This window comes from Lycorma delicatula, chromosome 5 (assembly GCF_047948215.1).
Source record: "Lycorma delicatula isolate Av1 chromosome 5, ASM4794821v1, whole genome shotgun sequence".
Lineage (NCBI taxonomy): Eukaryota > Metazoa > Arthropoda > Insecta > Hemiptera > Fulgoridae > Lycorma > Lycorma delicatula.
The window spans coordinates 96,295,504-96,321,603 of NC_134459.1; the positions used below are offsets into that span (position 1 = coordinate 96,295,504).

The 26,100-nt window shown below is 31.2% G+C and overlaps 1 protein-coding gene across 3 annotated transcripts; it reads left to right on the forward strand.

The window, feature by feature from the left end:
* Positions 1 to 34: 34 nt before the first annotated feature.
* LOC142325235 (RWD domain-containing protein 4) lies at positions 35 to 21,240 on the forward strand. 3 transcript variants are annotated; one of them, XM_075366718.1, is made up of 5 exons: positions 35 to 173; positions 804 to 926; positions 5,954 to 6,063; positions 9,366 to 9,543; positions 18,387 to 18,671. In XM_075366718.1, the coding sequence occupies exons 2-5, from the start codon at positions 819 to 821 to the stop codon at positions 18,579 to 18,581; spliced, it is 591 nt and encodes a 196-aa protein (XP_075222833.1). In that variant the 5' UTR covers positions 35 to 173; positions 804 to 818; the 3' UTR covers positions 18,582 to 18,671. The 3 variants fall into 3 exon arrangements, with proteins under 3 accessions (XP_075222833.1, XP_075222834.1, XP_075222832.1); XM_075366719.1 differs by lacking the exon at positions 18,387 to 18,671 and adding an exon at positions 20,741 to 21,240 and having other exon boundaries at positions 78 to 343; XM_075366717.1 differs by having other exon boundaries at positions 82 to 343.
* Positions 21,241 to 26,100: the final 4,860 nt, after the last annotated feature.

Here is a 26,100-nt window from a genome sequence, read left to right on the forward strand (position 1 = left end):
AATGGAAATTTTAAAGGCGTTACGTTAATTTTTTTAATTAAAATAAAATTACAAGAGATCCAGCCCAGCTGATTTTAATCATGTTTTTGAAGACGATGTCACAACTTCGCTTTAAACCCTGGTTATATGAAGTCGCTAAGCAGTCTTTTATCATGTGTTAATGGAATTATTGAGTACGTTTAATTTTTTTTATTTTATCGAAATGTCATAAATTTTTTATCAAAACAATAATTATATTCTTCTTCAAAATTTATTTTGGTTAAGATAGTGAACCGTATGGGAAATGATTAATGAATTCTTGCATTTGTTACTTGTGAGTTTTCTGTAGTATAATACATGAGAGGTATGTTTTCTTAATTTAGATTTTCTATCAGAGTTTATTTTATTTAACTTATTTGCGAAGTACTTTGTTACAGTTGTGGGTATTAGTTGTATAATGTTTTGAATATATTTGTGTGGGTTGGATTACATGTTTAGAATTTAAGTTTAATGGAAATTTTTAGTTAATTTGTCTCTGTTTTAAGGATATCACTTTTGAAATTAATAGTAAAAAATTTTCTTTACTGTTTTAATATCTGTGATGTAGGCACCAGTTAATATTGTGCAGCTGCCTAAACTCTAGGGGTATAACCTATTAGAAGCAAAGAAATCTCCAGTTTTGTAGCATACTTTGTAATGTTGTTTTTAATCTTATTAGATTATGTAATATCAGCATTAACAACCAGATTTTACAGAAATAAATTAATTTGTCTAAATATATAATGGTTATTGGTGTTATGAGAATATTTTTTCGGGTGTTACAGGAATATTTACCAGCTATGAGTAATAGCCGTGAGCTTCAAGAGGAAGAGAGGGAAGTTCTTTTATCAATATATGATGGAGATCCAGCGTTTAAACAACTTTCCCCCTCCACATATCAGTACAAGGTAGTTTGTTTTAGTCATTTACTTGAAAACTGATTGATATGAAGAGGAAAGTATTCTTTAAATTTAAGAGATATTACAGTATTATTAACATATCATACTGCATATTAATAATGATTAATGTTGAATCAGGCAAGGCACTGTTAGAGAGCATTTTTTAGGTACTTATATATGGGCAATTTAGTTGTTTCTACTTGAAAGAGAAGTGCTTGAGTGTGCTTATATGTGTTTCACTTCCCTTGGATATAAATATGTAGACTCAGTATAATGTAATGATTATATTTTTATAAAAATGTATACTTTAGTTTCTGTTAAACAAAACAGTGCCATCAGTGAATCTTAACATCTTGATTTTTGCTCTGTTTGGATGGGCCTAGTTATTCAATTGTAAATTTTTTTCAGTTACTGCATTGCAAGGAATGGGGTTATTTATATTCATCTCATCTCTTTCTGAATTAGAGGTTGTCTTTCTCCATCTTCTCATAGTTCGTAATTAATTGTAAATGACTCTTCTCTCCCTGTATTTAAGTCCAAATGTTCTTAAAGTTCTAAGTATTTTATTTCATTCTCTAGGTAAAATCTTCCCAAAAATTAGGAAAGATATTTGGAATTATTTTTTAAATTTTGACCATACTTATGTTTTTATTGTACATTAGTCGAGACCGGATTACATGCATTTGCATATTAAGCCCATTCTCACCGGTTATTGAATATTTTCCTTAAAATCTAGTGATGATGCATATTTTCACTATATTTACAATACTTTTTGGTAGGGTACCTATCGAAAAAATGAAGTCTTACATTGTAGTCGGCCAAACCAAATAGCCGCACGGTTCTTACAGCACACTTAGCAGCCGCGTGTCTATTGTTTTGGTAGGATAATATTATGAGGCCAAATAAAACACAAACCTATTTGAGACATGGATGGACAATACCATTCTGCATTGTGCAGAACTTCTCCCACAAGCAGTTAAATTACGCATTTTATTATTGACCGGTTCATTACATAGTTTTTTATTTGTTTGTGTAAGTTTAATGTGAACCGTGCCTCCAAAAAAAAAGTGTCCTCATGGATAGCTGACTATCCTGGAATATTTACATACGTCAGAAATGTTTTATATTGTCGAGTTTGCGTGAAAAATATTTTGTGCACAGAAGAATTTTTAAATAGACCAGTATGTCAAGACAAGTCTTCATATTGCAGGATTGCAAAAGTAAGGCCCATGACAACAACAACTTGTAACAGCGGCAAGTAGTCACTTCCAAAGGTAAACAAAGAAACCACTTTAGCATGGATTTATGTGAAGCACTGCTTAGAAGTAATATTCCTCTTCACAGGTAGATTTGTAAATCTTCCTTCAAAGATTTTTTGCGAAAATATTGCTTGAATCAAAATATACCAGAGGAATCAACATTGTGTAAAAATTACATACCAGCAATTTACCTGCATGTTCTGGAAGAAATACGCAATAAACTCAAGGATAGCATTATTTGAATTTCAGCTGACGAAACTACCGACACTTGTGGCTGTTACATTGCAAATATAATTGTCAGTCCATTAAAACTAGAATCCTCTTCCTATTTGGTGGCCTGCAAACACCTTGAAAAGACAAATCATTGTACGATAGCCAGATTCGTGAATGAGGGTATTAAAAAAATATTTCCTGAATCTTCTGCAGATGAAAGACTTTATATTTCTCTCAGATGCAACTCCCTATATGATCAAGGCAGCCAAAGCTCTCCCAAGTATTTTATCGGAATTTGATTCATGTGACATGCTTTGCTGATTGAGTACATCGACTCACTGAAGCAGTACGATCCATGTTTGGGAATGTAAATAAACTGGTTTCATCAACAAAAAAGTTTTTCTTAAGGCACCTGCTTGCAATAAGGCCTATAAAGAAAAACTGCCAAATGTGCCTTTACCTCCTAAACCAGTGGCAACTCGATTGGGAATGTGGATTGAAGCTGTGCTGTTTTACAATGAGTATTTCGAGGCCATCAAAAGTGTAGTAAACAACTTTGATAGTGCAAAGGCTATGGCAGTTTGTCAGTCCAAGGAAGCATTTAACGATTCTAGTTTAAAAAAAAATGTAGCTGTGATTACCACTTATTTTTCCTACATACCTGCGAGTATTAAAAGGCTTGAAACTCAAGGTTGGCGTTGACTGAATCTATTCAGTTAATGAATAAAATCCGCTAAATGAACTCCACATTGCCAGAGGTATTCTTGTGTAATTTCTTAAAGAAAAATTTGAAAACATTTTTAACAATAACCCAGAATTTGAACCTTTGTGTCAAATTGATAGTTTTATTAATGGGACGGGTGAACTTTTGCCATAAACAATAAGTGGTAACATAGCTCCCAAATTCAAATACTGCCCAGTTACCTCAATGGATGTGGAGCGATTCTTCTCCACTTATAAAAATATTTTGACTGATCGAAGACACAATCTTACTACCAAACATTTGGAACAGTACCATATTGTTTATGTTTACGAAAGTAACACAATGTTAAATAATTGTTAATTATCAAATTTATCGATATGTTATTCAACTACTTACTAACTGTATGCTGATTTTGAAATAAAAATAAAAATTACTATTTTTTTTTGTTATTTAAAGTTGCATATGTTGACACTTTTTCATATTTGAAATGCATATTTTAAGCTTTTTATGATGCATATAATCCAGTCTCATTAGTGTCCCAGATTATAATCTTAGTCTTATTTATTTGTATGGTGTATTTCTATTTAATCATTGAAAATGACTTAATTTGTGATATATCTACTTGATTGGTTTATCTACCTTACCATCAGAACTAACTTAAATAACTTAAAACTAAGTTAAAAAATAATTGCCAATCTTCGTGGCAGATTGGGTTAGTGTCTTGGCCTTTCATCTGGAGCTCCTGGGTTCAAATCCTAATCGGGCATGGCATTTTTCATACATTACAAAACTCCATTGGGCTAGATGACCAAAGCAGTTGATGCCATGATCTCATAAAAAAATGAATCAATATTATTGCTTTCAATCCTGCAATTGATTTGTTCTTTATATACCTTTTATTGATGTTAGTATTATGCTTTAAGTTCAAATAGAGCTTTGTTAAATATGATTGGCTGTATTTTTATGATTTCTTATTGATGCTAGTTGAAAAGATACAATGAATTAGATGTTTGTAGGAACATTATGGCACTTAAGGTTGACGTTATTTTTTTTTTTTATTTGGGAGGGTGAAAAATGCTTTTGCATTATCATCTCCGAGAACAAACATAATACAATATAACAAAAGAAAATCTATTTAAATAATATTAAATATTTGAGTACAGATGTATCGCCTTAAGAAACAAGATATTCGATAGCATCATCATATTGTTTCCTAGAATAGCTTGGATGTTAGCTCCTAATTTAAATTTATGACGCAGTGTTGCATAATTCACACAGCCCACAAGGATGTGGTGTATCATTAGTTGGTAGTTGCAGCGAGCACAAATGGGTGCATCTGTCTGACTCATTAGGTGTCCATGTGTTAGATCAGTATGCCATATTTGTAAATGGCAAATAATAACCTCCTCTCTATGGTTATTTTCAATTGAAGAGCTAAACAATGGATGGCTCTAACCATCCATGAAAATGATAATCTAATGTAATAATCTAGTCACCTTGCCACCTTCATGAAAAAGTGTGTTTGATAGAATTAATAAAATCTGTAGAAGTAACATGAGTGGTGAAAGATAGTTGGCTATATGCATCTTTAGCAGCAGAATCCCCACATTCATTACCCGGGATTTCCACATTATTATAGATCCAGCAGAAACTCACTTGTGTGTTGCAATGGTTCAACTCGGCAATTGCATTATGAATTTCAGTAATGATAGTTTATTTAGAATACAAATCTAAAGGTTGGAGTATACTACACGAATCACTACAAATGAGGTTGTGATGGTATTTTGGATTGATATTTAAAGCCTTATTGATGGCGTACATTTCATTATTGTAGACACTTGTAATACCTGGTAGAACAAACATATACGTTCTGCCGTTTGTAACAAAAATGCATCCAATGGTATCATTGTGTTTTGAACCATTTGTTAGTACTACTGCATCTGAATTTTTCTTCAGTAGAAATTAATAAAACATTTGCTGAAAGATAATAGGAGTTTTTGATTTTTTATTATATATGGTTAGGTCATAATTAAAATTTATTGGTTTGAATCTCCATTGAGGATATGAACATGAATAAGTTGGGAAAATAGGTGTGTGTCAAAATTTAAAAGGTACAATAGATGCCAGGCACGAAACTATTAGTGCTGTATAACGTGAAGAATTTGCTGGGACTGCTTTAAAAACCAGGTGATTTGGTTGTCCTTTAAGATGGGCAGAGTAAGATGTTAGCAGCTGGTCTCTTCTGTCACAAACTGATTGCTCTCTGCAATCAACAAGTATACTTGTAACATTGCTTGATCTAAAGGCACCTGTAGCAAGATGAAGAAAAGCGTGGTGCATCCAGCATCTTAAGCACCATATGGTATGCTGAACAGTAGACAATGCAACCATAATCCAAACGGGACCAAAGACAAAAGTTAAGGTAACAAACATGTACAAGTCTTACCTGACACTTGTAATGAAGAGTTTCATACTCTTATGTAGGTCACCAATTTACATAAAATAATGTATATATTTCTTAATTAACTTGCCTAATTTTAGAAAACTGTTAAAAAAGAGATCCTAAAGAAGTAAAGTTAAGAGATAAGTTGTTTGAGAAATATTTATTCCCCTTCAACCATTTTAATTTAAAGTGTATCCTTACTTTTGTGTGAATGAGTTTATTGTTTTACAATACATAGTAGTTTATTTAAAAAAATGGAACTAGTTTCTTGTTGCATGAAGTATGGGGAGATATGTTATTCTTGGTTTAGTAGTAATAAGAATTATTCTATGATTTGTAGCCTGGATTACACCCTTTGATTTGTTAAGACGTAAAATGATAGATGTTTAGCATACTAATATATCCATATTACTTTTAGTATGGTGAAGATGGTGATTCAAAATCATTTCTGTTGGAAATATCATGGAGTGAAAATTATCCAGCTGAAAAACCAATTGTTAATATGGATGCTTTCTATAACAAGCACATGTGAGTAATTTCAGTATTATTATTATTATGTTATTTTATAGTAATTCTGAGCAATTACTTTGATCAATTTAAATTTTGTTCATATTTTTAATTACCATAGTAGATATGCTTAGGATCAGGGGAACACAAGATCTAAATGTCAGAAAGCAGATTTGGATACTGAGTGACCTGTGCAAGGTCGAAACCCGCACCACATTATCAATACTCTAGTCAATTAGAATCAGTTTTGTGAGTTATGGTGGCCTGTTCAGATGAATACCCATACCGTGGAGACAGGTTAAGGTTAGAGTTTTGAGGAGAGAGACTTGTTGTAATGCAATGTAACAAAAGATGGATGATGCAGAATTAAATATTCATATAGGGGAAACATTAAAACAGTTGTTGTTATAGAGTTTTGATATTGTGGTAGTAAAGTTTCAACAATTTGAAGCAGACTAAGAGAGCTTTTCATACAGAAAACAAGTTTTCTAGTGTCTGATGTAGATCTAAGATTAGAAAAAGTTTCTTAAAAAAATATTTTTCTGGAGTATTGCACTTTATGTTAATAAAAAGAAGATAATAAGAAAAGCAGAAAGGGAAAGAATAGATGCCTTTAAATTGTGTTAGAGGATATTGAAATTTAAGTAGGTAGGTTGATAAAGTAGGAGTATGCATTGTTTGGTGTAATTTTCAAGTATTAAAATAAGGTTATTAGTCTGCCATACCTACTTTTAACATATTCAGTTTTAAAAGTACAATTATATGGGGGAATGTTGTGAGGTGGGCTAAAATAACAGCAGATTCAGAAGTTCCTATAAACAAATTCTTAACAAGTATAAATATTAATTTTCATATCATTGTTTCTATTTTAACTGTTGCAGTGCACCTACTAAATAAAGACATTTTCTTTTAAGGCAGCTGGTTCACCACTATGATGAAAGATTTAGATCTGGATGTAAATCTCCATATTTTGGGTCAAAATATATTTACTTACTGTTTGGGATAAAATCTACAGAGTAAACTTTCAAAACATCTTAAATATCTGAGAATGATGGTGATTTTTCCAAACCTGTAAAAAATCCCTAATTAAAAAAAATATTAATCTAAAATAAAGACTATGTGGATGATTAACCAGTCAATTAATGATTTTTATGTCTGTAAAATAAATATAGTTATTTATTAATTGTATTTTTTTAATTTTATTTATTACTTATTTATTTTTGTATTATTTATTGTGTAGTTAATTTGGTGTCTGTGTAGAAGGGAAAACTATAGAGTGCAGTAACTATAGATGTTAGTAAAATACTACAACCTATGCATAAAATAAACTATTTGTATTTAATGACAGGAATAATTAAATAACATGACACAAAAAAATGAATCTTTTTCCACTTACATATACCAATAAATGTTAAAATTCCCACCTTCAGTGTTGATCATATTCAGTGTAACTTTTCAGAGATGCTGCATTGATGTTGCAGATTCTGTTTTTTATATTTTCCTTTGATTCATCCAAGGCATGCAAGTTTTTCTTGAAAACAGTACCTTTCAGATGAAAATCTGAAAACATTACCTCATAAATAAAAATTTGGTAGTCAGATCTGTGGATTATGGAGCACATGTTGTGGGAAATTAAACACAATCATTGAAAAATTCACATAACTCTATAGTTAAATGGGCCATGTGGCAAGTAGTAGTATCATCTTATTGTAACCAGTAGTTTGGTTGTTTAGTTTTATACAAGGTTACAATTTATAATAATTTCTTAATAACATCCGGCGGTAAATGTTTGTCCAAAAAAATTGGTCTGAATATTCTTCATCTTTAAATTAATCACCAATTACAAACTTTTTGAGAATTCATTGGCCTTTCATATTAAAATTCCATACTCAATCGTTTTTATTGTTAGTGTATCCAGAAAGATGAACTTACTAGTGTAGGATTAACATATATTTTGCATTGTATGATTGAATGCAGCAGTATAATTGCTCATTCTGATTCTTCAGACACAAACGTGGTACACATTTGTATATGCAGATACATATATTTGTCTATGTATTAATTGTTACAAATAAATTTTCAAAGATGATTTCAGGGTTGGCTTCATTCATATTGTTTGTGTCTGTCTTTCTTTTCTTTTTCCTGTTTAGCCTCCGGTAATTACCGTTCAGATAATACTTTTAGAGGATGAATGAGGATGATATGTATGAGTGTAAATGAAGTGTAGTCCTGTACAGTCTCAGTTCGACTATTCCTGAGATGTGTGGTTAATTGAAATCCAACCACCAAAGAACACTGGTATCCATGATCTAGTATTCAAATCCGTGTTAAAATAACTGCTTTACTAGGACTTGAATGCTGAAACTCTCGACTTCTAAATCAGCGGATTTGGGAAGTGTTTGAGGCTGGCTAAAATGATTGAACTTTACTTTTACTTGCTTCTATAAACTGGTACTTTATTTAATTTTATTTATTTTTTAATATCATGTTTAGCTTTTATTGTTTGTGTGTAATCTTCATACTGATAGGTATTGTAATACATATGAAGTATAATTCTTCATTTAAGGTAAAGTTGTACCAAAAATAGCATTAATGAACTGATTACAAAGTATGTTATTAGTGGAAAAGTTTTTATATGATAAAATATATTTACTAAAAAAACTGTTCCTTTCAAAACCATTATGTGATCTACCAGTTACCACAGTGTTAACCAAAATTTAATTAATTATTCTTCTAGTGATAAAAGAGTCTTGTCAGTATCAGTAGCTGTATGGTTTTTTATTTTATTTTATTTTTTCTTATGGTGGGTAAGAAGAATTTCATGTGAAAAATACCAATCCTGATTTCAAATGCAGAATTTCCTGTATTCTGGGTGAGGCGAAGATGCTATTAATTTGTCATATAAGTCAATCCAGAAACATTTAGTAAAACATTTAATTAAAAGATTATTTAATATTCATGAAACATAAATTTTTATTTATATTTTAATAAACAGATCCAGAAAAAACAATTAGAAAATTTCAATGTTAGCTGCTGTGAGTGTTAGTCAGCCCTTCTTATTATAATTATATTTTTGGTTCTAAAATTTTGACTAAAAGCTTGCACGTATAACTATTATTACTTGATTTTGACTAATAAGCAAACATACTTCTAAGTGCTGAGATTTTTCTTTAGAACAGATGATTTAGTCCATAAATGCTCATTAAGATTCAGAAAACTATCTAGATTTTTTTTTGAAATATGTTCTACATAAAAACAAAAAAAAAAATTGATGTATAAAAACCAGACATATTCTAATGCATAATTTTTATGTTGGATTTTAGCATACAGTCTGTTAAAGCCCATATTAAGGAATGTATTTTGAAAGAAGCGGATGACTATTTAGGGGCAGCAATGACTTTTAGTTTATTTGAGTCTGTTAAAGAAAAATTAAGTGATTTAATTTGTGAACAACCAGAGGAAGAAACAGCAGCTACTCAAATTCAAGAACTTACAATTCAGGTACATCATTGTTACTTCTTTATAAGTAAATTGTTTTAAAATTAGTTTTGGGATATGTTGGGAGTTTATTAATCTAAAATTAAAATTCTCATTTGTTTTTAAAAATTACAGCAGAATTTTTAAATTTATTATAGTATTGTATGAAATTCTTTTAAAACATTATTGATGTATTTTATCAGTTTGTTTATTATGTCATTGAAAGCTGATTTTAAAAAACATCAGAATAAAAAACCTAATTAAATGATTTGTTGTCAAGTATAATTTTCGTAGAAGTGAAGAATACTAGTGTTGTAAGTTTAATTTTATTACATTTTATTCATCCTGAGATAGAAGTTATGTTACTTATAACTTACAGTACATGGTGGTCAAAATAATACCAACCAAAATGTACTACATAAATCACTAAATAATAAAATATGTATTTAATTACATAGATTTAATTTAAAAGAGTGTTTGTTTTAATCTATTAGTAAAATTACTATCTGCAGGTCTTGCCTATGGCACGCCTCTGCAGCTAGGTCCTTAGGGCTGGTTGCATCTCAGAATGCTATTATTAGATGTCCAAAATTGAGTACCTCTTGTGTAAAGATGTTTTATTTTGAATGATGAAAATTGGTCAAGGAAGAGCAAAAATTCATATTATATTCAATTTTCAAAACAAATTATAATACGAAGCTAACCTTCCTTGACTCAATAACAAAAGAGAAGTTGACTTCAAAATCAGTAAATCGCTAAGGAAGGTATATAGGATTCAAAATTCTTTTAATTTTCACCATTATTGTTTCTTCTAATTTTGACCTTTATTGTTTACCATTTGATTTGACCCATATGATTTGCCTATATGTATATAACTACAAGGCCAAAAAAAATCTTATATACGATTCTAAATGGATAATCGATAATGTTTTCAGTACTGATTTATATGTATCAAAAATATTTGTGTTTTAAGATTTTCTATGATAGTGAATGAATGAATTACAGTAGTAAAATTTATTAATTTATTTTGTTACTCTTAAGAAAAAAAGTGAGAATTTATTGAGTGAAAATTTATAAAAAGTAAGAAAAAAGTGAAAAATTTTTATTTTTACAAATAAAATAAGAGGAAATGAAACCTGAGTCTTAACATAAATAATTTATTATTTATGTATTATATTAAATTTACGAAACATATTATTATGAAAATAACCTTCCGACAAACTATAAATTGATTTGATGACCAAAAGTGTTAAATAATATGCCGCCTTGGTTCAATACCTTAATTAGATTTAATTCTAAATATTTTATTATTCACTGGTTCATTTAAATAAATTAAAAGTCTGTTTGGTTTATAATATAAATTTCTTTTTATTATAATCTTTGAACTTGTATTAATTAATTTTACATTTGTAATAAACTCATGGTGAGTCTTTGAAGGATGGAACAAGACTGACTATGACTAACATTAGATGAATTCATTTAATAAGAGTAACAAAAAAAAAAGTGAGAATTTAAAAGAGTAAAAGAATAGTGAAAATTTATAAAGAGTAAGAGGAAAGTGAAAATTTTTATTTTTGCAAATAAAAATGGAAGAAATGAAACCTGAGTCTTAACATAAATAATCGATTTTATGAAAAAAAAACAATCGCATAAAAAATTATTATTAATGTATATTTTGCATATATATCGAGACATATGCAATATATCGATGTACAATAATATAGCAAGTATAAACCTGACCACCACAAGACATGTACTAACGAATTGGGATTTTCTGCTAATGATCAGTACATGCTGATGCTAAGCTAAGGGCGAGCAAACACAGACAGACATATATACAAATGTGTTTAGTAGGGCAGGATATAGTAAAATTTTGTAATAATTGCTGAAAATGTCTATTATAATCTCCAGACAAATTTTTTATTCACTCATGTTTGTGGCTTTTTTTAATAATGGTAGTACATATCTTTGGAGTGTATTTCACTTGTGTAAAAATATTGCATGAGTAATGAAATAATAAAATGTTGCTCTTGTAATTTTTTCCATTTCATTTTTGTTGGTCTTTTAATTCTTCAATACTGTAAATTGTTCTGTTTAAAATCATATTAATTTTCTGATCCAGTTTGTATGTTTTATTTCTAATTTGAACTTCTCAAATTTGTGTGTTATTTTATTTGATGTTATTTACAATAATTTTTTCAGACTTAAATTCTCTACAAAGTTAACTAGAAATGTTTATTTGCTTATTGGTAAATTAACAAAGTTATTTTAATCCAAACCTAAAAGTGTATTTTCCAACAAGATTTTTCGTGTTTTACCCCTGCGTTTTTTAAAAACCAAGTGAGATAAGAGAGGTCTGAGACCACTTTTACTCAATATCTTAGATCAAAAACCGTAAGGAAGCTCCAAATTTACTCAATTTGAATTCCAAAAATTTTAGTACAGGTAATTTCACAGAGGGAGCAGAAAGCAGGGCTAATGTTTTATGAGCTGAAATTCTAATGAACTGTTTTCTGACCTATGTTCATACAAACTTTTTTTCTTATTTTTGGCTATAGAATCATCTCCTGAGAGATTGTCGTGCAATTTGGAATTACTCTCTCTCTCTCTCTCTCTCTCTCTCTCTCTCTCTCTCTCTCTCTCTATATATATATATATATATATATATATATATATATATATAGTGGAATTTCTATAACTTGAATATTCAAGGAAATAAAAAAAAATTCAACCTATGGAAAAGTCGAGTTAGAGATACATATTATGAAATTAATACCCACTGTAGATTCATCCATGTAAAATGTACAGCACTGTTTAAGAAAATGTTGCATTTTTTCAACATAGTCTTATTATACTATAGAAATATTATTACATGACATGATTCAGCATTATAAATACAGTATAACAGTATGTACTACTGGTTAGTATGTATATGTAGAATGTATGTAATTAGTATGTTAAACTTAACTTTCCTGAAGAGTATTCTATTACCACAGAAGACACTAAACAAAATGTAGGCTAATAAATACACAACGAACATGCTAAACGTTAATCACATTTTTTCTCACTGATACTCAATTTATTGCACAAAAAATCATTAAAGAATGAAAAATACAAAAGGCTATACTATTATGAATAGTAAAAAAAACCATATTGTTGTATATAAAACAGGGCTCAGTTTTAAATTCAAGGATTGTGTTTTTAAAAATTTTTAAGATAAAATAATAGTATTAAAATTATAAAAAATAAAATAAAAAGTGAAAAATAATTGGCCCTTTCATAAAAAAAAAGCTGAATTGAATAAAAATCAATTAAAAAAATTGTTGATAGTTGTCTGATGTTTCTTCTGATGCAGTGTAGTCAACCATTTTTCTATATCTGCTACTGCAGAAAAAACAGATTCTGGTACATCATCTTTTGATTCAATGAATCGTCGAATAGACAACATTATCTGTAACTTCTATTAAAGTTGGAGGGTGGTATGCATTGTAGTTCATCATTGCCGTTATCTGAATCAGTCTCTGTGGTGTCATTCCCATATGCCTTTGCGTTAATCGTATTGATTACAATATTTTTGTCAGTAGGGTAATGGCTTCTACCAAATCTTTATCTATAGAAACATAATCCTGAAAAGTTACGTTGCTGGGTACTTGCAAAACATCGTTAACTTCATTATCATCGCCATCATCACCATTATTATTGCTAGAACAAATGTTTTTAATGCTAATTTATTCACATTTTGATAATATAACAGGTTGTGGGTTTTTAAATCCAGCTTTTTAAAAAAGTTAAAAATTGTTAGCTCAGTCACATCATTCCAAGATTTTTTAACTTCCCATAGACAATGAGAAGATTGATTTCTGGTTTTTGTTTCTTTTCAACCATCTCTAACATTTTCATTATAATCCTTTCCCAGCACATTTTAAATTTTGTATAATACCCTGATCCATTGATTGGAGGTAACATTTGGTGGAAAGAAAACGCATTTTATCGATAAAAGTTTGTGAGGAAATGATTTGGATGTGTCAGGTAGTTGTAAATAAATAGAACAATCTTTCTATTTTTCAAATGTTAATAATGATTTAGTTTGAATAACCATTTTTCAAAAATTTCACTAGTAACCCATGCTTTTCTATTGGCTTTGTACTGAATAAGCAAAGTTTTAATGTTAGAGAAACAATGTGGTTCTTATATTTACCAGTTAAGAGAGGTTTCAACTTTTTTGTTCCCGACATGTTCGCACCCAAAATAACTGTGATATGGTCTTTACTTCGTTTCCCACCTTGGCATTTATCACATTTAAAGGTTAAAGTTTTGTTCTGTAAACATTTATAAAACAGTCCACTTTCGTCAGCGTTAAAAATATCTGATTCGTTGTATGTGTTCATAATTTCTTTTGGTGTACTGTTTATCCATTTATTACAAACTTCCTCATTTACACTGGCACTTTCACTACAAACATTTAAAAAAATTATTCCTTGCCTATCTTTAAACTTATTAAGCCAACTTTAAATTTGTTATTATCTTATTATTATTATCTTTAAACTCATTAAGTTTTGAAATCTGTACAATTGAACTGTCTCGCAAAGTACTCGGATTTTTCGTGTAAAACTGGTCCACTGATAAGTAAATTTTGTTTGCAACTGTTTTTAAACCACTCTAAAATGCTTTTTTCAACATCAGGATACCTGACAGACTTTACTCGTGATAACGTCTGACTAATGAAGGCTACGATCTTTTCAAAATCTTTTCACAGTTTTTGTTAACTGTTGTAAGCATGTTGGGTGGTATACCAAATTCTGATGCGATCATGTCTTTCTACTATTTTTCCCCTCATCTGCTTCCATTATGAGCCTTATTTTATCAACTAATGATAATGTTTTTAAATTTCTTTTTGACATTTAAAAAAATAAACAGAAAGAGTGTAAAACAACTAATCAAACTAAATAAAAATTAAACCTAATTGTATAGAAACTAAACATATAAAAATCATTGTAAGGAAAGAATAAGAACAGCTTTGTTTACAGTAGCAAACAAACCCAGATATACAAAAACTATTTATATTAGCCAAGATGGTTATAAATACACATTGACTGACACTTCTTTAAGAAAAATGAGTTCCGCCAATTACTGAAGCGTGATGTCTAAGATTTCACTTTCCTCTTTACTGTATGTTTATTCATCCTTTTTTGTTATCGATTAGTACAGGAAGTGAATTGTGCTTCATATTCCTGAACTGAAAATAAGATTGGTACTGTAGGCCTAAAATTGAAGTTGGGTTTTTTTATATAATTTTTTGTAATAAACTAATCAAATTTTTTACTTCGACTTGTAGGATTTTAGTTCAAGTTAAAGGAATTATATTTCCGTATAATGTAATAAAATATGGCCAGGAATTAGAATAAATGTTTGATCAAACATCTCCTTTGAAACAAAATTTGGTGATGTGAGATCAGGAGACCTTGAGGGTCATAATTGCTTATAAATTAGAGTGACTTGAAAAAGTTCTTTTAATGAATTTATGGTGTCTGTTGCTATTTACTGTTATGGACACTGACCAAACATCCACTGACCTCGTGCTTGGACAAGAGAATTCAGGAGTTGTCTGGTGCTCTCTTTACTATTGCTGAGCTGGAGAGTGCTCTCTTGCATATAAAAAAAAGAAATCTGTGGGAATTGATGGTATTTTCCCCAAGCTTTTAATCCACATTGGCGATGCTGCTAAGAAAACAGTCTAGCCGCCATAAATTTGACTTGGGAAAGGCATGTGCCACAACAACGGAGAAAGGCCGAAATCGTTTCTGTACTGAAATCAGTCAAAGAAGTCAATAAGGTGGAGTGTTATTGACCAATATCGTTGATAAGTGCTTTCTGTAATGTGTAAGAACAGATGATTGCAAACCGTCTAAATCAGTTGGTTGAAACACGAAAACTCATTGACGATACTCAGGCGGGATTCTACAGGCACTGCAGCCCAATGGACCACGTAATCAAAACTTTACACAATATGTTAAGGACGGATTACTTAGAAAAATGTCAACATTGGCAGTACTGATGGACCAGAACGCCACATATGACACTGCATGGTGGCCCATGCCCATACATAAACTTGTTGGACAGGAATCTCTGGAAACCTGTTTAGGTGGGTAAAGTTGTTCCTGTCCCAAAGACAGATCTGGCTACGGTATTTAAACTGCACATCGAGATTTTGCATTCAACGGCAAGGACTAGCACAGGGAGCCATCTTGAGCTGTTTGCTATTTAATATCATGATAAATGATATCCTGGATGCGGTAAAAAACGTGCCTGGCATCCAGGCACTCCTTTATGCAGATAAGCTACTTTTCTGGGAGCTAGTGGATCCATCTCTTGACTCGAGGTCTGTTTAAGCGATTTTCTGATAAAACTAGAACAATGGATGAGGCAAAACATGATAACAATGATAAATCAAAAACCACCTTTCAACTTTTCTCTCTTCAACAAAAATACCACAGATCCAACTCCAGTACAGTGGAATAGTGTTGGAGGAAAGTAATGTATCCAAATATTTAAGGGTTTAACTAGACAAGACATTTAATGTGGAACCCCCATTAAAAGGCGGTAAAAAGAACCTGCTTAATAAGAAGACTTGACAGCAACAGGGTGTGGTACAAATCAGGATGTTCCTAAGACTGTCTACAAGTTGTACATAAGACCTAAAACCTGTGCTAGTATATGGGAGTGGAGTGAAGTGATGGTCATAGCCAGCACTAGCACACTAAGCAAGCTCAACCCAAAATGCGCCTTAAGTGTAATCACAGGCGCTGCTGAGGCCACCCCTATTGCAGCCATGGAGGTACAGACTCAGATTGAGCCCCTACAGACATACTGAGAAAGGGTAGCGTTGAGATTCTGGTAGTGTTTTAGGTGAATCTACAAATGTCAGTAGACTAACTACCAGCAAGCTGCTTCTAGGCTGAGTACACAGACGGCTCCATTCGCTGCATATGAAAAATTTATAAGGAAATTTGATATTCCACCCATGAACACTGCACCCCTGTGCACGAGCCAGTACTTCTTCAACCACTTACCTCAAGCTCACTACGAACTCAAGAACCATTCAAGTCAAAGCACACCTCTATACAACAGGCAGTGGAGAAACAGAAGCTGGGCACTACTGCCCATCTTTTCCAGGGACATATAGGTGCCCCCTCAGTAACTATGATGGTGAAGTTGGAGCAGTGCATGCCACAGCAGCGACTGAATTGGAAAAGCTAGTTTCTCCTTTGAAAGCAGTGTTTTTGGTTGACTTCCAAGCTGCTATACATAATCTATTGCACAACACCCAAATGTACTACCGGTGGATGGTTGAGCGTAGAAGAAGACTGGAAAACCTGGAAAATCATGGTGGACACTGGTGTTTCAGTGGATGGATACCCAGTTATGTCAACTATGTGGAAATGAAGAGGCTGATAACAGGGCACTGGCCGATGTGGCAGTCGACAGATGGAACGAACAGTGCTCTTCGAGACAGCTGCTGGTAGATGATGGGAGACTTTGGTCACTAACGGTCCTATCAACCTTGGCCTAGCATGTGCGGTCAGCGTAGCTGCCTTCTGACAAAAAACTGGCTACGACTATCTTGCTTGTCACCTTCATCGCATCCATGTGTTGCTGTCTCCTGAGTATCTGCTGTGTGGTTGCCAGACAATGGACGTGGTCACCTGAGAGATTGTCCGGCCCTGGACCACACCCAACTTGATGGGAGCCCGGAGTTCACAGAAGCCCGTCTTTATTGGTCAATGCATCACCAAATGGTTCAACAGCCAAGGGTGGGCATTAGCTGGTAAGTAAATAAGTAAATCAGAAAGCACCAAAAGAACAGTAAATTTAGTTTTAAACATGTTTATTTACAATATTGTTAAAAATAAAACAATCCATTTTTCCCTATGTAAAGCAGTTTTTAAACACATGTCACTTATGTTGCTCCAAATTTGGTTATTCTGTACATTAATGCAGCTGATTAGAAGAAACTGCATATCATAGAAATAAATTTTATCTAATGTGATTTACATAGATATCATTAATGATTGATCACTTGTAGTAATTAATTCATGTAGTTTTATCTAGTTTCTTAAATCTTTAATGATGCTGAATTTGTAAGGTTGTAACTTTGAGCACTGTGGTGCTCTTAAAACAGTCGCTTAGTGCTGATGCTTGACCATACTACATATTATCTTGTATTCCATCATTTTTACAAAAGTGATTGTGCAAACATTTTACATTCAATTTCTTTTATGCATACTGCATTAAGAAAAATTTAGTGTTACCTCTTGTATGACTATAATTTTGCTGCTGAGAATTAAGCTTTTTCAGATTCAGGGATGCATGTCTTTTGTATTACTGTCGCATCATTCTTGTAATCCCACATCTCACATTCTGTATATTGTGTTTTTATTCATTGAAATTTAGATGAAGGAACAATTTTTTGTTAACCTTTTTAATGCAACACTTTAAATAAAAATTATTTTTGAGTGCTATTATTAAAAATAAGAGGTTGATTTAATACTAAGCTTTGTTTACTTGAAGACTGAACTGCTTTAAGATAAAGATTCTGTTGATAATACAGTTAAAAAAGTAAAAATATTTGTTGCCTACACCACATTTTGTATCTTGAATTCCTAAATAGAAATGCAAATATTTAAAAAAAAATTTAAACAAGATGTTTTCAAAAGTATTATACTATTTTGTAATAGAAAAATCTAGAAATACTACATTATATTATAGATTAATACTATAAAGACAGAATTAATGCATATTTTAAAATCATATTTTGGTCTAACATAATATAGAGATCAAATATTAATAGAGTAATTTTTTTCTTTTAGTGCCCAGATGATGTAGTTCTAAAGAAACCTGTAGTTAAAAAAGAACATTTGAGCAAAGCACAAAAACGAAAACAGTGGGATCGTGTTGACAGTAAAGGGGATAAACCACGTGGAGCTGACTGGGTTGACATTATTAAACATCTTTCACAGACTGGCCCAAAAGCAACAAGTGCAGATTTATTATCTACTTCATAGCCTTTCCTGTTTTAATCATTCTTTTGTAATGCACTTTTTGTTGAAATATTCAATTTGTATTACTGTAATAAAGTCTGTTTTTTACAATAAGGAATGTGTTATATTTTTTACATTATTTTGGTTGTTATATTTTACTTGGTTGTGTAGTTTATGTATGATGAACCATACATCCCAAATTTTAGGACTATGTCCCAGCATCCCAAAAACTGAAAGTCCTGAATTCACTGAAAAAAGCCCTTAATATATTTTAAATCATTTAATTTGAAAGCCTGCTTTTGCCTGCCCCCATCACTGCACTAATATAATTGTTTAGTTAGCACTGCATAGCATTCTTGTATATTCCAGCAATTCATTTTGATCTGATTGTTATCTAATAAACAGCCAACAAGTTTTGCCTCCATGTATTAGTTTTCTTAAGTGGTCCGCATCTCTTTCTTGTACAGCTGTGGTTTTTTAGTTGTTTTAATTAAGCAGTGCATGTTCCATCTTGTGAAAGTTATGAATTTATTGTGGTTTTTATTTAAAACGGGCGACAAAGTTAACAAAGCCAAGAAATGTAAGTGCACATAATTACAGCTTACAAAAAGACTATACCTTTCTCAAAGACTTTTGATGTGTGGTAATCCACACATACCATTTTACATGCAGTGCACTAGCAAAACTATTCTTGCTCACATAGGTAACACAAATGTAAAAGTCCACCTGAGATCCAAGAAACCAAGCAGTGGTCAGCAGTACAGCCTTAAGCTCTTCAATAAGTAAGTTTATTATTAAAGATGATTCACATAAATCTGAGCTTTTGGTGAAAGAGGCCTATCACATAATAAAACCCAATCATAGTCTTAGATTGCTAGACTGTGCATCTAAACTTTGTTAAAAATTATTTGAATGTAAATTTTCTTTAGCAAGAACTTAAAGGGAGGAATGGTGAAAAATGTTTTAGCTCCTGAAACGCAAAGGAGAATGTTTGAAAAATTAGCAAACTTCTTGTTCTTCGATAATGGTTGACTCTTTGAATCATGTAGCATATAAATTAGTCCCCATGGTAGTTACTTTATATTCATGAGACTGCTAGCATTGATGTAAAAACTTTGGAGCCTGAAACATTGCCAAGAGAGACTGGCGTTCAATTAAATGATTAAGTATGAGTATTTTCTATTTTAAAAAGAAATGGTCTCATAGATAATTTAATTATGATAAATTATTAAAATTAAGGCAGGGTTTATTGCCTTGTTGACAGACAATACAAATATTAATTTTGGAGGTGCTGAAAGGAGTGGTTTGATGAATCTTTTATCTTTAAGGTACAAAAATCTTTAATCAAAATTGCATGTAAGATCCATGACCTCAATAATTGCATCAACAGCACAGCAGGTAACCTTGCAGTTGATGCTGACCATGAAACTTTTTCACATCTACTCAGTTCATGTGGCCTAGTTGGAATTGTGCGATGCTGTGGAGGTTTAGTAAAAAAAAGTTTTTTGTACCCTAACATACGTTGGCTTAGACTTCTGCCTGCCTTCGAATGAGTGTTGATTTATCTGTTCGTCTACAGGGGGTGGTGTGGCGACCGATAACATCACAAGGTGGGTGTCTTCTGCCTACGGGGTTGGGATGCTTTAGAATGAGTACTGCAAATGATCGAACCACTTAAAAATTATTTCTTGTCCATGGAAAATTCCCCAGAAGTCTAAAAAAGTCTTTTAAAGATGCAAATGCAGGGTTGTGGTTGTGGTTCCTATATAATTTTGCAGCTATCTTCAATGAAACTCTCAAGAAAATGGAAGGGGACAACGTTAGCTCCTCGTTATCCCCTGAGTCAGCTAACAAATATTTTGTTTGTATTCTAACTTAAAAGAGAAAAAGGACATATTGTGTTAATTTCAAAGAGCTGCAGAAAAATATATCAGGTCAGGATATATTTGTGATTTGCAGCTTATAAAGGAGACCGCCTGTACTTTTTATGAAAATTGCATCACTTACTTAGATTTGTGGAAAGCTGATTTTGAAAGCCTTAATCAATTGTCATGGGTTAACCTAAAACAACAGCTCAAGAGCAGAGTTGTAAACTGTTTCAAAATTACTTATTTATTGTATCACTCAATCATATTTTTGAGTTGTGTGTAATTAACTTTTACCTATCTGATCTCTTGTTACAGTGGGCAAAACAAAAACTAACAACTAAACAGAGATGGCTAAAAGTTCTGAAGGACCTGTATAAACATGAGATAACTGTTCCAAACTTGTGCTGTCACTTCTGGTGACAATGCTTCTGTTGAGTGTGATTTAATTAATCATTTTTAGGGCTTCGATAAGTCATGAATGACAATCGAATGCATAAAGGCCATTTTAATTATTCAAATGAACAGTTCTGAATTCTGTTTAGAGATGTACAAAAAAATAAAAAATAATAAAATGCTTATAAATAAACTCTTTTCTTCAGAAAACTATGATTGGTGCAAAACATCATCAGCCAACAATCCAGTTGAATAAACTTAGAATAAAGTGTAATTAAACTTTACAAGACTTTCTTTTATTTAAAGGTTAATAAATGTGAAACAAATGAATAAAAAAACTCTTATTTAACAATTAGTTTAGTACAAAATAATAATGTTAATTTTCTGAAATAAAAATTAATAAAATTCTCTTTTTATAAAAATCATGTTTGTAACTGATTCTGATTTAGACCTAATAATTCTTTTTGTCTTAATACAATAAATGTAGTATAGTATAGTATATGTATACTATAATATAGTGTATATAGTATTGTATATATAGTATATAGTGATATAATTAATACAGAATTTACTGTAATTTATGTAATAATTATATATAGATAATATATATATATATATATATATATATATGTCCCAACGATGAACTAGTTTTTTTATACCTGATGCAAAGAAGTCTTTTTCTTGTTGTTTGAGCCACTTTCCCACAAATTCTTTGACCTCATTGCTGAACTTTTTTCCATGTAATACCTCCTTGAGTAGACCAAACAAATGAAAATCTGAGGGAACCAAGTATGGACTATAAGGAGGATCTGTTAGTGTCTCCCAACCCATTTTTCCAATGGTTTCTTGGGTCAACAAGGCAGTGTGAGGGTGAGAATTGTCATGTAGCAATATCACGCCTTTTCTTTGAGATCCGCTTGGGGTTTTTCTCTCATTGCTGGCTTTACTTTTTTCATCAGCTTGTCTGAGAAGTAGATACTGTTTATTGTATGCTGATTTTCAAAATAATCACAAAAGATGACACCTTGGGCATCCCAAAAGATGGTCAACATCACTTTTCCTGCTGATGCTTGCATTCTGAATTTCTTTTGGACAGGTGAGCTGGTGTGCTTCTATTCCATGCTTTGTCTTTTGGACTCTGGTTCAAAGTGGTGAACCCAAGTTTCATCACACGTTAAAATCTTGTTTAGAAAGGGTCACCTTCCCTTTCATAGCGTTCTTTCAAGTTTTTACACATTTTGAGTCCTTGTTGTTGTTTCCTTGTGTTGTTGCGTTAACTCTTTCAGGACCCACCTTGCACTTGTTACGTTATGAACTGTGCCAACACTTACTGCAACTATTTTTGCTATATGTTCAATTTTAATACATCATTTTTCATGAATAATGTCAATACGGGTTTCAAGCGAAGGAGGTTGATGCTTCAACTGGCTAGCCAAGACGTTGCTCATCACTCACTGAGGTTTGACCGTTTTTGAACTGTTCTACCCACTTATAAAAATTTCCGCAGTTTATACAACTTTCACCATACTGTAAAGTCATTCGAGAAAAGATTTTAGCTGGTTTTTCACCTTCAGAAAGCAAAAAAATGGATCACTGAACATTGTTCAACTAATGTGGAAACTTCAAGCAGACATGTGATCATTAAATGCAATATTGAGGTTATAAACAAAACAGTTTTTATCTATCAGCTGCTCTCAGCTCATCCCATTAATGCCAATCTAAAGTCATGAAAGTACAAAACTCCTCTACAAACTGTTTAATTTCTACATCAATTTGTCTCTTTAATTATTGAATATTCTCCGTATATATATATATATATATATATGTATAAAATTACAAAATATAAACTTATTCAGCCACTCCAAAAGTACAGACATAAAGAACACTTGTACCTTACTTTTTTCTCTTTCTATCAAAGCGCTTTTGGGCTTAGGCCCAAAAGTGCTTTAGTAAATTTTCTTCTGTAATGTTTTTAAAAATTATTTTTTTTTCTTTTTACATTTACATTTTTGATAAGTCAAATTTTTAGAACAAATATTTGTTCAGTCAATAAAACTTTTCTTGTTGTCTGTTGTTTTAAAAAAAAAATTATTGACTGAACAAATATTTGTTATAAAAATTGAACTTATCAAAAATATAAATGTGAAAAGAGAAAAAAAAATTCTAAAAAACATTACTGAAGATTGGCTTAGGCCAAAAGATGAGCTGAAGATATGCCTGATAAAGCGCTTTGATGGATTGAGAAAAGTTAAGTAAGAGTGTTCTTTTTTTCTGTACTTGAAAAGTGGCCGAATAAGTTTATATTTTGTAATTAGCTAGAATTTATGTACAGAGAAGTATGGACTACAAAAATCTAATTTAAATAAATTATTATGTATAATTATATAGACATACGTCTTATATATGCCTATTGTACATAAGACTGACTAAGGGAAATAGCTGATCATGTCCATATTTATAAAAATCACGATTAAGACATATTCCAAATTTTCATGGGGAAAATATGGTCACTGTGACTACAATAACATAAAGAAAAAATATGGTAGTACCTATAATTTTTTTTTTTACAGAAAATTGGTGAAAATCGGAAGGGTAAAGTTTTTGTGTATGTGTTAGTGAATAATACGTTTGTATGAACACACAATTGCATGTGTTGGCATTTGTTTAAATTAATAATTTAGGATAGCTGAACCAGTATCTCCAGCAATTCATCATGCTTGGTCTCATTTTAATGGTACCTTAAAAAGAAATTCATTAATCATTAAAATCATTATTAAAAAAGGAAAATACAAAAGTTCATAATAAAAAAATAAAATAAAATTTAAGAACATAAATACTATATAAGACATAAATTGGAATGTGTTTACCAACAACAGAAAAGAATGGAAAATAACAGCCCAAAAATAATACCACATTGATTATAAAGATTGATATTACAGTTACAAAATAATCATGTTGGATAATATTATATATTATTACCATGTCACAATTTAAAGCAGAAAACATGGTCAATCGAAATGTAGACATTTTTCTTCAACTTATAAAGTACTGTGCAGTCTAAACCTCCTGTTTTAAAGAAAAAGATAATTGACAGCTACAAATTTTATAAGTCAAATATTATTTTACAAAGTAGAGATAATTACACATTATTAAATAAACAAAAGTAATAGAATGATAACCAAAAAAATATGAAAAAAAAAAAACACAAATTACAAGGGCCAGTCAAAAATTATCTACACTTTTGTCACCCCTTCAAGGTTGTCATACTGCCTTCTGCACTTGGAGCTGGTATGATTGTAGTCACATGTATGAAATTTGATCCAGATCATGTTATTTGCCTTCCAGCTATTACAGTGTCTGCTATGCTAGCAGTTGCACCAAGAAGGAACAACAAGCAGTGATTGATTTTTCTGGTTTGAGGGATTGAAAGGGACTGAAATTCATTGTGGACTTTTATTACAATACAGGGGCAGTGCTTTATCACGTAAAAGTGTTTTTTTTTTGTTTTTTTTATTGAGAAGTTAAAAAGAGGTTGGACAAGTGTGATGCACAAAGAGGGAGCAGGATGCTCATGGATATGGGAATTGCCACGATGCTCACAGGGACCTCCAATATAGTTGATAAGTTTCAACAAGCTTGAGAGATGGTTCTGGTGAGTAGGTGACTCAGATAATACCGTTGGTGAGGTAGCATCTTCTTTGAACACCAGTCATGGTTCTGCCCATCAAATTATTCGCAATAGGCTTGGCTTCCTTAATCTTTGCATGATGGGTACTAAGCCAGCTTAACTGCAGAACACAAGCTCAAACATTCAAACTTCAAACAGGTTGAATTTTGAGGTACTGGAACACCCTTCCTACAATCCAGCTCTTGCTCCGTCCGACTTTCATCTGTTTTGGGCCATTTAAGGGTGCTTTGTGAGGTGATCGATTTTTCAGACTTTAGATGTGCGGGAAGCAGTGCAACCCTTCTTGGAAATAATACGCAGGCTTTTGGATCACTGGACCAAGTGCATTGACAAGGAAAGTGACTATGTAGAACGAAAAGTGTAGATAATTTTTGACTTGCCTCAAAATTAAAACAAGTGAAATTACTCATACGTCTCATCTGTACATACATCTATTGTATGTTTGTGTTACATTCCTAACATATGGCTACATCTGTATTTAAATACTCATGACAAATATACAGATGTTAATATTGACGTAATTAATTAACTTTTATTTCATAAACAACTTTACAAAATATGCTATTGGGAATTAATTGACTTATTATTTTTTCAGTAGCAAAAAATTGGTGAATTTTATTAATATTGTTATTTTTAATTTTATTTACTTTTTAAAAAAAGAATCATAATAGAATCATAATCTCAATACAAGATTTAAAATGCACAAGATAAAAATATTTTTTTTGTAAAACAGCTCTATGAATGAATATGTACTTAAAAACAAGCTCTCTTTTCTTGAGTTTCTATAACTAAATAACATTAACATTATTTACGTAATTAAAAATGCACTATTTGACTATACATAATTCTCCTAAATCATAAGTCATTAAAAATCATTTATGATTTCAAGGAAATCAATCATAAAGATTCAATTTTTTTTAAGTCCATAAATAAAAAAAAAATTTAAAGGTATTTCTAATAGCTTTTAAAAACAACTTTATTATCAAGATATAGGGCACTACTCAGCCAGGAATATTACAACCAGTTCAAGAATAACACTTTATTGTAACATAACACTTTAATGTAACACTTGCTAAGAAAATGAGGATTGATTTAGTTTTCTGGGGCTTTCTATAATGAACCAAATATTCAGTAGAATATCAGCATTCCAAGTTCACTGTGCAGTTGATATTCAGCTGTATGATTATTCTAAAAAAAAATAAGATAAGTAAAATTAGTTTTTTTTAAAATCTCACTGGCAATGAAATTCGGTAAAAGAATGCTTTTTAAACTTATTTTAAATAAATTAGTGCAAAGATGTTTTTAAGTGAAAATATTTTTGTTTTCTGGTTTGGTAGATGGTGTGGATATTATTTTTTAGGGATTTTTTTTTTAAAGTAACACTAATTATAAATACATACACAGTTTGAAATTTCAGATTTAGTAAACATTATTCTACTTGAATCATATTAATGGATGCCAAACAGTGATCTGATAGCTCATTTTTATGTCTTAAAAACGTATTCTATTTTAAGACAGTAACTGTTTAACTGTTCTGTATTTAAAACAGTTCAGTAAGTTAGTTTGGATCTTAGGAAGTATAGAAATGGGTGTA

Excerpts from the sequence above, each read along its gene's own strand:
- LOC142325235 (XM_075366718.1), top strand. The coding sequence starts at position 819 with ATGAGTAATAGCCGTGAGCTTCAAGAGGAAGAGAGGGAAGTTCTTTTA. Across the intron at positions 6,064-9,365 it reads GCTTTCTATAACAAGCACAT|CATACAGTCTGTTAAAGCCC; the intron begins GTGAGTAATTTC and ends GTTGGATTTTAG. Across the intron at positions 9,544-18,386 it reads TTCAAGAACTTACAATTCAG|TGCCCAGATGATGTAGTTCT; the intron begins GTACATCATTGT and ends TTTTTCTTTTAG.